The sequence below is a fragment of the Mandrillus leucophaeus genome, unplaced genomic scaffold (assembly GCF_000951045.1).
Source record: "Mandrillus leucophaeus isolate KB7577 unplaced genomic scaffold, Mleu.le_1.0 Scaffold1049, whole genome shotgun sequence".
In the NCBI taxonomy this organism is placed as follows: Eukaryota; Metazoa; Chordata; class Mammalia; order Primates; family Cercopithecidae; genus Mandrillus; species Mandrillus leucophaeus.
Genome location: NW_012098643.1, coordinates 411,441 through 422,779, shown reverse-complemented (window position 1 = coordinate 422,779; position 11,339 = coordinate 411,441). Strand labels below are relative to the sequence as shown.

Genomic DNA, 11,339 nt, shown 5'->3' with positions numbered 1-11,339 from the left:
TTACAAGAAGAAACTATAAAATAATCAACCTACTACTTGCAGAAGCTGAAAGAGAGGGATGAGTGACAGTGGTAAGGTCCCATGACTGGTGAATAAGAGAGGAAGTACCACAAAGAGAGAGCATGTTTTGGAGATCAGTAGGTTTTGTGATAGAGTTAGTTTGAGGTCACAGCAAAAATATTTGCCTCTTAGATGACATTTGGCAGGATCAAACTGCAGGTCAGTGACTTTCTAGGCAAAGGGGAGGTGGCTTAAAGGAAGTATTTTAAATAACTCCCAGGTAATTCTTCTAATAACATTTAATTCATTCATTCATCCATCTAATCAACAGTCTACAGTCAACTGCTAGACTCCCCAGGAAAAGAAACAAGGGGTAAGACCTGATCCTGAGCTCATGCTCTGGTGACTTAATGACTGTGGACATAAAGCCAAGATTACCTAGAATTCTTACTGGTATCAAAGGCTGTAAGCCTGATCTCTAACAGTGGCTGATCATATTTTATCATAAAAAATGTGGAAGGACATTTTGTCCTTGAGACTGGCTTCCTGTGAATGAGGCACATATCAGCATTGTGGTCTTCTCTCCAACCCTTAGCCACACTGCTGTGCTTGTTCCTGGCCTTGCAAAGGCACCCTCATGCCCATGCTGCCTACACACACATACACACACATTCATAAAGGCACAGCCCATCCCATTCTCTTCCTTCGTGGTTACTACCATCTTTGTCAAGGAGAATGAGGAACATGGCATGACATCCCCTCAGGCATTGTCAGGTGATCCAGTGTCCCAACAATCTCCTTGGAAAATAAACTCATTTTGTATGCACATAAATTTCACAGAGGTCTTCAGAATGTCCACTGAATTGTGAATTCTTAGAGATCACACAACACACACGATATTCGCCTCTATAAACCAAAGTGTTTGGATAGATGATCACTGAATACCTCGTAGCTGACAAAATAGTATCTTTTTGATTAACTGCTATGTTTGGATATCAACATTTTTTACTCTTGACCTGAATACGCTCAAGGGTAGGGAACTACATCTGAGACTAGAAAATAAAACTATTGGAGATGGGGCATCTCTTAGTATGACAGAAATGTAAAGATCATATACTTCTACCTTCTAGACCAAGGGTATATGAAAGAAGGGACTATCTTTTTCAAAAGCTGTATTCTAACTTATGCCATATAGTAGGTTGTCAGTAAATGTTTGATGGATGTTTGAAATAAATTGATTAATGGATGAATGTATCTTGTCCAAAATGGTATCAGATTCCTTACTCTCCTGTCATTCACCAACAAGATTGAATAAATCATTTGATTCCCATCACCCTCTTGACAAGAAATAATTAGACTTCTCAAAATCCTGAATGTACACTGTACATTCTTAAGAGAGTCTTCGCTAGCCTACCTATATTTTTAAATAAAAATTTCAAAGACAGGAACTGAATATTGTCCATTTTTCTGTCTCACATCCTGCCCCTGTTCTTTTAAAAATTGACTTTGTTTAAGTGTCTTCCTTGTGCCTTATCATGTGCTAAAGCCTCACTTGATGGAACCAACAATTCAGAGAGGAAGGTGCTAATAGGCCTGTTTTACAGTTGAGGATTTAGATTGTCTAAATAAAGTCTTTGAGGTGACTGGGCTCATAAACACAGAGCTCTTCTGAGTCCAATTCAAGAAACTATTGCCTTATTTTAAAAACTGCCTTGTTACACAGTAGACATTTTAATTTCTAAGTGAAGAAGTTTAGTCACAATGATCATCACCACCAAATCTGAGGAAACCATCTTGAATCACTTATTAATCCTGTTAGCAGGGTTCTGTGGGCTACACAGGGACATGGGGTCAGGAATGAGGGTCTGAGCAGAAGGGGAGGAGTATTCCATGAAGGAATTGGTCTCTGACTCAATGCCACAAAGAAACCTGCTTAGCTGTGGAAGCAGGCTTGGAAAACTATACTCAGGGATGGGAAGAAACTGGAATAGCATACTTCCACAGAGAAGCTATGGCAAGGATCTCTGGTGTTCTTAGAAGTCACTCTTTGAGCTTTTGTCCAGGCACGAGTTCCTTAAGAATCTTCTGGCAGCTCCACGGGTATCCGGCCTGGAGGAGGCTGTGACTGGTTAAAGCTCCTTTAGACCCTCGTCCCGGAGGGAGGTCTTGGGAGCTCCCAGTGCTTCCTTGGATTGTAGGGACAAGAAGGCAGAAGAATGTCAGAATGACCCAGCACGTGCCTGGTTGTGCAAGAGCCACCTCCTGCTCTTCCCAGAGCCAAGCCTGAGCCTATAAAAGACATACTCAGCTCCAGCACCTCATCTGCTCTGACTCCCCTGGGACGTGTCTGTGCTGTGTGTGACCGCGGTGAGTGGCAACCTGGGAGACCAGAGGGCACAGGGGAATGGGAGGATGAACGAAGGCTTCAGAGAGTTATGTCTTTGATTCTGTGCTATTATGTGCAGAAAAGAGAGACAGTCTGACTTGAGTTTCTGGAAATCTTGCCTTGGGCTATGAGAAATGTGTATCTGACGGTTTCATCAAGGGCTTATTCTTATATTTCAAAAATGGATACTTTGTTGGGTGTGAATACTCTATTCAAGGTTATGAAGATTTGAAGATACTGCCTATCTACTAAAAGACAGAATAAGAAGCTTCTTATTGCATCTCATTTTCAAGTATATATCTTCATTCAGCAGGAAAGATTTAAGTTGTTTTCTTTCACTTGTTGATACATATGTGTGTATGTGTATACATATACACACACTGAATATTATTCACCGTCACCATATGATTTAGTTTTAAAAGAGATAAAATTGCCATCCTTGCCTTTTCACAGCTAAAGGGTTTGATTATTTCGACTTTCAGGTTGAAAAAGTCGCACTGAGATGTCCTGCCAGCAAAACCAGCAGCAGTGCCAGCCCCCTCCCAAGTGCCCCCCAAAATGCCCACTCAAGTGTCCTCCAAAGTGCCCACCCCAGTGCCCAGCCCCATGCCCACCTCCAGTCTCTTCCTGCTGTGGCTCCAGCTCTGGGGGCTGCTGGAGCTCTGGGGGTGGCAGTTGCTGTCTGAGCCACGACAGGCCCCGTCTCTTCCACCGGCACCGGCACCAGAGCCCAGACTGCTGTGAGTGTGAACCCTCTGGGGGCTCTAGCTGCTGCCACAGCTCTGGGGGCTGCTGCTGACCAGACCTCAAACATCACAGAGAAACACTTATGGCGAAACTTGCAGCCAGGACCTGTCCCAGCATGATGCTTCTCCTGCCCCTTTTTCTCCTTCCTTTGGGCTGACACACCTTGTGAAGTGTTTTGTCTGTTGTCATGGCCCAAGAGCCCATCCTGGATCCTGATCTTACCTTCCCACCTTACCTTATACAACAATAAAGCTCTTCTGCCTCTTCATGAAGTATCCTGGCCGTTGTCAATTCTTTTATTCTTTTCAAATCCCTTAAAGTCCAGTGCCCCAGCCATACACTTTTAAGGATACTTTGGTAAGAGTGGGGCGTGAGAAAGAGGTATGCTGGAAGCAGTCTCCAGAGGGGCAATCCTGAAAGAGCAGCCTCACAGTAGGGCTTCTCAATGGGACTGCGCGTGTGCACTGGGAGACTGCGAGATGTGGACCCTCTCAGCCCAGGCAGGGGCCTGAAGGGACTGACAGCTCCAGGGCTGAGCGCTGCTGGCCATGTGCTGCTTGCTCAGTTTAACTCACCATGCCGAATGTAACTTATTTTCATGTTCTCTTCATGCCATGATGACAAAGTTAGAAAAATCTTTTGCACTCCGAGCAAAAAGATTTATTTAACAGAATTGTTTTCATCAGATTTAAAATGCTTGGCATGAGAATCAGAACCCTTAGGGGCAAGTTTAAATGACAACTCATTGTCACTCGACTACTCTCCGGGGAGGAGGAGTCTGTCCAGTTTTTGCTTTCTTTCATGTTCCAGCCTCTCCACGAAACAATGGTTAAATAAATACTTAAGCAATGTAAGGCTGAAGGAACATCTCAGTATGGGCCTGCTCAGTCCCTGTGACTCAATCCATGGCTAAGTGAGACACAGTATGGAACCAGGCTCTGGGCCATGTCCCACCTTTATTGCTGTATCTGCCTCACTGCAAAGGATCAGGCCTGGAGGGTGTGAAGGAGAATTATGAGAAATATCACTCTCAAAATATATATATGAAACAAAACATAAACCAAAATAAACAAAAAAAGAAATATCACTCTTACATAGCTGTAAAATAAGCTGCATGTAGCCCAGCCTGGGTCTGGCCCTCCTTAGGTTCTGGTCTCAGCTCAGCACTCATATTAAAATAATTTTAGGACAGAGAAGCAGCTTGTCTGGATGACTGAGGCTCTGTGCCTTGGGGAGGAAGTGTGAGGAAGAGTGAGGGCACCACCAGGGGAATTAAAAATAGTAGTCTATCAGCAGGCTGAGAGGTGCGTGTGGTGAGATGATGGGCTCAGTTCAGAGCAAGGCCCTGCTGAAAATGGGCTTATAAAGCATCCTATGCCTTCTTCTGCATGACACCAATGGGTACCAATTAACATCTCCACCTGTGTTCTTCCACTCTAGTCCCTCCCTATCATGCTTGAGGCTTCTTTTCTTTGCCCCTTTTTGTAAATATTGCAACTCCTATAGGTAATTACATGTCATTGTTAGTTTAATTTGAAATTCTCATAGTACTAATTCTGAGTCTACGTTCATATATGTATTGCCCACACTTTTTCTTTTTTGTTTCTCTGCGAACTACCTATTCATATACTCTGCCTTATTTTTCAGCATACTCCTTGGTTTTTTTTTTCTGGTCTATCTTAAGTATTTTCCCTCTGCATTAGTCAGTACTCTCCAAAGAAACAGAACCAGTAGGAGATATAGGTCTGGATAGAAATATAGATATAGTTAGTTACAGATATAGGTAGAGATACAAATTTATGATAAGAATTGGAAATGGATTTATGATTATGAAGGCTGAGAAATCTCAAGATCTGTCGTTGGAAGACCGGAAACCTAGAAGAGGGGATAGTTCTAGTCTGAGTCTGAAGGCCTGAGAACCAGGAGAGCTGATGGTGGAAATTGCAATCTGAGCACTATCCCAGCACAATAAGATCAATATCCCAGCACAAAGCAGTCAGGCAGAAGAAATCTCCTCTTACTCAGCCCTATTGTTCTATTCTAGTCATCAGTTGATTGAATGAAGCCCACTCACACAGGGAAGAGTAATCTACTTTAATCGGTCTACAAATTCTAATGTTAATTTCATCCAAAAACATCCACACAGAAACAGCCCGAGTAATGTTTGACCAAATGTCTGGGCACCTTATGGCCCAGTCAAGTCTCCATAAAATTAGCCAGCGTACTTCTCCCCTTCCTCCTTATATTTTAATGAGCTATATTGGCTTATAGTAATATTGCTTGCTATAAGAAATTTTAAATTTTAAATTTTCTTTTATCTTGAAAGTTCTAGACTTCTTGGTTAAGAGTTGTTTTTTTTTTCATGTTCTTAAGTTATACACATAGTCTTCAAGACTTTCTGCTAAGATTTTATTTGCTTGCTGTTTTACTTCCTAATTTGTTAGTATATTCTTTTTTATTGTGAGATATAATCTACATACAAAAGAATAAATAAAATATATTTATGTAATTTAAAAAGAAACACAAATAATACCAACCACAATGAGGATAAGAAAGAGAAGACTGCTAGAACTCCAGAGTTGCCCCATGTCCCCCAGTCACAAGTTGCTTCTCCACCCCCACCAAAGGTAAGCATGTCACAATTTTTAATTTTCATTGTAGTTTTACCATCGATGTATGCTTCCCAGTTGAGTTTTTAAGCTTTATAAACAAGGAGTCGCAGTTTTATGTAATTTTTTTCTCTTTGTTCAATGTCCAGTTGAGAAGGTAAACCCTACTGTATGTTGATCTGTACCTTATTCATTTTCATTATTGAATAGTATATTACACTTTACAAGTATACCAAAGCATACTTATCTATTCTACTGATGATGATCATTTAGTTTGCGTCTAGTTTTTGACAAATAATTCTAATTCTGTTATGAAAATTCTTATATATGTCTTCTGGGACATATCTGGGAAGTTTTTATTTTTCCCCAGAAGTACGATTACTGGATAGACATATTTTCATCTATCTGGATAACAACAAAATGTTTTCCAGAGGGATTGCATTAATATTTATCCTGATCAGTATTGTATGATAATTTCTGCTGCTCTGCATCCTCACCATCGGGTGAGTGTCAGTATCTATTATCATCTCTTTAATTTGCATTTTCTAGATTACTTATGAAGTTGAGCATCTTTCATTGGCCATTTGAACCTCACCTTTTGTTAGATTTATTTTCAAGCCCTTTGCTCATATTTCTATTATGTGTTTCTGTGTTGTAAAGATGGGTAGGCATTTTATTTCTGCATTTTGGGTACCAGACTTTTATTAGTTATGCGTAATGCAGATATGTTTTGCCACTCAGTGATTACTTTAGTTATTTAATGACATTACATTTCCACTTGAGTTCGTTTGTATAAAGTGTAGGGTTTAGCTCAAAATTTCCTTTTACCTGTTGATGTCCAATTGCTCCAACACCATTTGTTGAAAAAGATATTCTTCCACTTAAATTCTTTTGCACTTTTGTCAAAGATGAGTTGAACATGTTTGTGTAGGTCTGTTTATGAGTTCCCCATTCCATTCCATTGATCTCTGTGTGTGTCCCTACACCAGTACCATACGATCTTGGTTACTGTAGACTTCATATTGGATAGAATTATTCTTATTTAGCAAGGCCATTTGATCTACTTTAGGGCCTATGCCTTTTAATATAAATGTTTAAACAAGTTTAATTTGGGAAAAAAAAAAAAACTTTGCTGAGATTTTATTGGGAATTGTATTAAACCTTTAGCTCAGTTTGGGGAAAATTGGCATCTTTATTGTTGTCTTCCAATCCTTGAACACAGTGTATTTTTTTCCATTTATTTAGGTCTTCTCTGATTTCTTTCATCATTGTTTTCTGATTTTCAGTATACCAATTCGGTCCATATTTTGCTCAGTGTATACCTAAGCATTTTTTTGGAAGGATTATAAATGGTATTAGACTTTTGGCATGTTCACTGTTAACCTGTAGAAACGTGTTTTGTTTTCTTGTGTTGACTTCGTACCTTGCAACATTTTTTGACTCATTTATTAGTTCTAGAGTTTTTGTTTTTTCTTAGATTTCTTGGGATATGCCATCAGCAAATGTAGATAGTGAACACCTGACATTTTTGCCTTGTTTTCAATCGTGGGAGAAAGAATTCAGGTTTTCACAACTAAGTATGATGTTAGCTGTAGAATTTTTGTAGATGGTCTTTATCGATTGGAGCTAATTCCCCTCTATTTTTAACTTGCTAAGAGATTGTATTATGAATTGGTACTGAATTTTGTCAAGTGTTTAACTGCACCAATTGATATGATTGTGTGATTTTTCTGTTTTAGCTTGTTGATATAATGGGTTTCATAAATTTTCAAATGCTGATCCTGCTTTGCATACCTGAAATAAATCCCAGTTGATCATTATGTATAATTATTTTTACATATTGTTGGATGAGATCTGCTGGTATTTTGTTGACGATTTTAGTGTCTAAGTTTAAAAGGTGTATTGTAGTTTTCTTTATTTTCGTACTATATTTATCTGATTATAATATCAGAGAAATGATGGGCCTCATTAAATGAGTTGAGAATATTCTGCCTACTTCTATTTTCTGAAAGAAATTGTGGAAATTTCTGAAAGAAAGTATGAAAAACAAATGTTATTTTTGTTTAACATGTTTGGTAGAATTCCCCAGTGAATCCATCTGGGCTTACACATTTTTTTCCAGAGCTTTTAAGCAATAAATTCAATTTCTTGAATGGTTCTGGGACTATCTAGATCACTTATTTCATCTTAGCTTAGTCTTAGTAGTTTGTGGTTTTAGAGAAATTGGCTCATTTTTTTAAAGCTGTCGCATTCATGAGCAGAGAAGTGTTTGTAGCATTCCCTTATCTTTTTAATGGCTGCAGGATCTGTAGTGATACTAAACTTTTTATTCCTGGTATTGGTGATTTTTGTCTTCTCTCTTTTTATTTTTGTGAATCTTGCTAGAGGTTTATAAATTTTATTTTTGATTAATAAGCCTTATTGCAATAATTTCTTATATTATTTTCTAGTTTAAATTAGGTTGATTTTTGTTTCATCTTTACTTTTTCTTCTATCTGTTTCAGGTGTATTTTGCTCTTTGTCTTGTATCGTGAGCCAGAGACTTAGATTACTGTTTTGTGGAATTTATTTGTTTCTAGTGAACACTTAGGGCTAAAAATTTTCCTCTTAACACTGCTTTGGCTGTTTCTCTGTCTTAGTTTTGGTTACAATAGCAAAGGATCATAGACTGGGCGGCTTAAACAACAAACATTTATTTCTTACAGTGCTGAGGGCTGGGAAGTTCATAATCAAAGTGATAGCAGATCCAGTGTCTGGTGAGGGCACTCTTTCTGGCTTGCAGATGTCCACCTTCTCATTGTATATTCACATAGCCAGGGAAAAATTCTCTCCTACTTCCTCTTATAAGGGCACTAATCCCATTCATGAGGGCTCCACCCTCATAATCTAGTCACATCCCAAAGGTCCCTCTCTTAATAATATCACATTGGCGATATATGAGTCTTTTTTTTTGTGAGGGACACATTCAGCCCATAAATAATCCCATATTTATATATTGTATATTCATTTTTGTTCATTTCTAAGTATTTTTAAGAATTTTCTTTGAGATTTCCTCTTTAACTCCTAGACTAGGAGTACACTGTTTAATTTCCATATGTTTAGAGATTTTTTTGTTTTCTTTCTTTATTGATTTCCATTTTGTATTAAAACAGAGAATTAAAAAACTATGCCTCAGTAATTATCAAACTAAGAGGAATTAAAAAGAGAGTTTTAATACCAACTCAAGGAACAAATAATTATTATTGTGTTAGCTTGTTCCGCATTGATATAAAGGAATACCTGAGGCTGGGTAATTTATAGAGAAAAAAGGTTTATTTGGCTCATGGTTTTGCAGGCTGCACAAGAAGCATGGTGCTGGCATCTGCTCCTGGTGAAGCTTCAGAAAGCTCCCACTCATGGTGGAAGGCAAAGAGGAAGCTGGCATATCACATGATGAGAAAGGGGAGAAAAGTGCATGGGGGTTGTCATACTCTTTAAAAAAATAGATATCCCATGAACCAGATCTCATTACCACTCATTACCTTGTGCAGAACACCATTCATGAGGGATCTGACCCCATAACTCATCACCTTCCACCAGTCCCAACTTCCAATATTTGGAGTCACATTTCAACATGAGATTGGGAGGGGACACATATCCAAACCATATCAATTATCTTTACAAAATCTTGCAAGTCATATAAATGATTGGAAGATACAACATTTATACCTAAACTCAAATTTCTCAAAACAATGATAAACTAACATTAATTATAAACAAATATATGAAAGTTACAAACTAAATGCTAAGTAATTAGATCAGCAGTATGAAAAAAAGAATATATTTTGTCCAATTACTGATTAATCTAGGAATGTAAGATTTGTTTATCATTAGAAAATACATTTCTTTATATTAACATATTAAGAGAGTGGAGCAATGACCGAAACTGATTAAATCTCAGCTTTCATGGAGCCTTCATTCTATTTCAAAGAAAGACTACAAATAGATAAATTGTAATGTGTTGACAGGTATGAAGTAAATAAACAGAGTAGAGGTGGAGAATAATGGTGTTTATGTTTTGTTTTCTATTATAGTCAAGGTGGGTTGAGAGGTGGCATTTAAGCAGAGGGCTCAGTGAAATGAGAGAGTGGACCAATTTACCACTTAGATGAAGAGAATTCTTCCAGGTAGCTGGAAGAACAAGTGTAAAGGCTGTGAGTAACAAGTATGCTTGGTATATTAGAAGATTAGCAAGTGGAGCAGAGCTGCCAGAGCCTAGTGGTTGAGATAAAGTGAGTTAGGCAATAATGTCCAAGTATGGAAGTAGGATTGGACGGGGCCTTGTACACCACAGTAAGGATATGGATTTTGTTCTAAGTGCGATGGAAGCACTGCTTTAGCTGCATCCCACAAGCTTTGATGGTCTGTGTTTTCATTTTTATTCAAATAAAACTATTTTCTAGTTTTTCTTATGACTTCGTCTTTGATTTATAGGTCACTTAGGTAAAATTAATTTTAATACTATATTTTATTTAGGCTAGTATATCCATAATTTTGCATTTCAGCATGTAATCAGTCTAAAATATTAGTGAGATATTTTACATTTGAAGCAATTTTATGTCTTCAAACTCAGCATTATGCTACGGCACATCTCAATTCAGACAAGTTGTATTTCAAGGGCTTTATTGTCTCATGTGATTATTGGCTACTGTATTGGACAGAGTAGGGCTACACCAATAGTTTTCATCTCTGTCTGCACAACACATTCAACTGCGACCTTTTAAAAAGCACCAGTGCTGGGGCCCTATTCCCAGAAATTCTGAATTAATTAGTCTACAGTTGAGTCCTGGCATCTTTTTGTTTTATGACTGCCGACTAAGACCACTGATGTCAACCCTGAAATTTTCCTTTAATCACACCATGTTTCTTCTGTGTTGAGGTTCAGCATCACCATCTAACTTCTTAGGTGTTTCTGTTTCTTTCTCCAGTTCTACTCTGAGGTCCTGAGAACAGGAACAAGGTTAATTCATCTGTATTTCTCACATAATTGAGGCAGTGCTGGTCCCAGATTAAGAGCTCAAATGTGGTAGGTCACTGCTTGTTACAACAGCCCTCTGTAGCGATGATTCGCTTGCCATAAACACCATCAACATGGGGCACTGGACTGGGAGAGAGAGATGGAAAATGGGAGGACATTCTCACAAAAATACTTGCTGGAAAATCTGCCCTCCACAACAATTCCATTCCTGCTGTCTAATGCTCATTTTCTGAGTTAGTAATAGCAGAAGTTACTATAAAAGTAAGTAATTTCTGTCTTTAGAGAGGGGAAATATAGGCTGGAGATTTACTCATCTTCCTTGTCATCATTATCAATGTCTTCATGTTCATTCATATCAGCTAACTTTGTCATTGTTAGGCATTTATTTTACATAGTACGTATTTCCAGAAGTACATCGTGATTATATGTGTATCTACATATATCATATATGATATACGTAAGGAGAAATAAACCAATCTTAATGGGTTGCATGAAGAGTTGCATCCTATATAAACCTTTTGAGAATTAGAGCAACACACACCAAATTTCTTTTTCTTGTTGGTTTAGAGTGTTTTGATGG

General features: G+C 38.2%; 1 protein-coding gene across 1 annotated transcript; it reads left to right on the top strand.

Moving 5' to 3' along the window:
- Positions 1-2,339: 2,339 nt before the first annotated feature.
- On the top strand, positions 2,340-3,405 carry LOC105540365 (late cornified envelope protein 2A-like). The gene is made up of 2 exons (XM_011980944.1): positions 2,340-2,367; positions 2,869-3,405. The coding sequence occupies exon 2, from the start codon at positions 2,889-2,891 to the stop codon at positions 3,183-3,185; it is 297 nt and encodes a 98-aa protein (XP_011836334.1). The 5' UTR covers positions 2,340-2,367; positions 2,869-2,888; the 3' UTR covers positions 3,186-3,405.
- Positions 3,406-11,339: the final 7,934 nt, after the last annotated feature.

Bases quoted from the DNA above. Each gene is read 5' to 3' on its own strand.
- LOC105540365 (XM_011980944.1), top strand. From the start codon at position 2,889: ATGTCCTGCCAGCAAAACCAGCAGCAGTGCCAGCCCCCTCCCAAGTGC.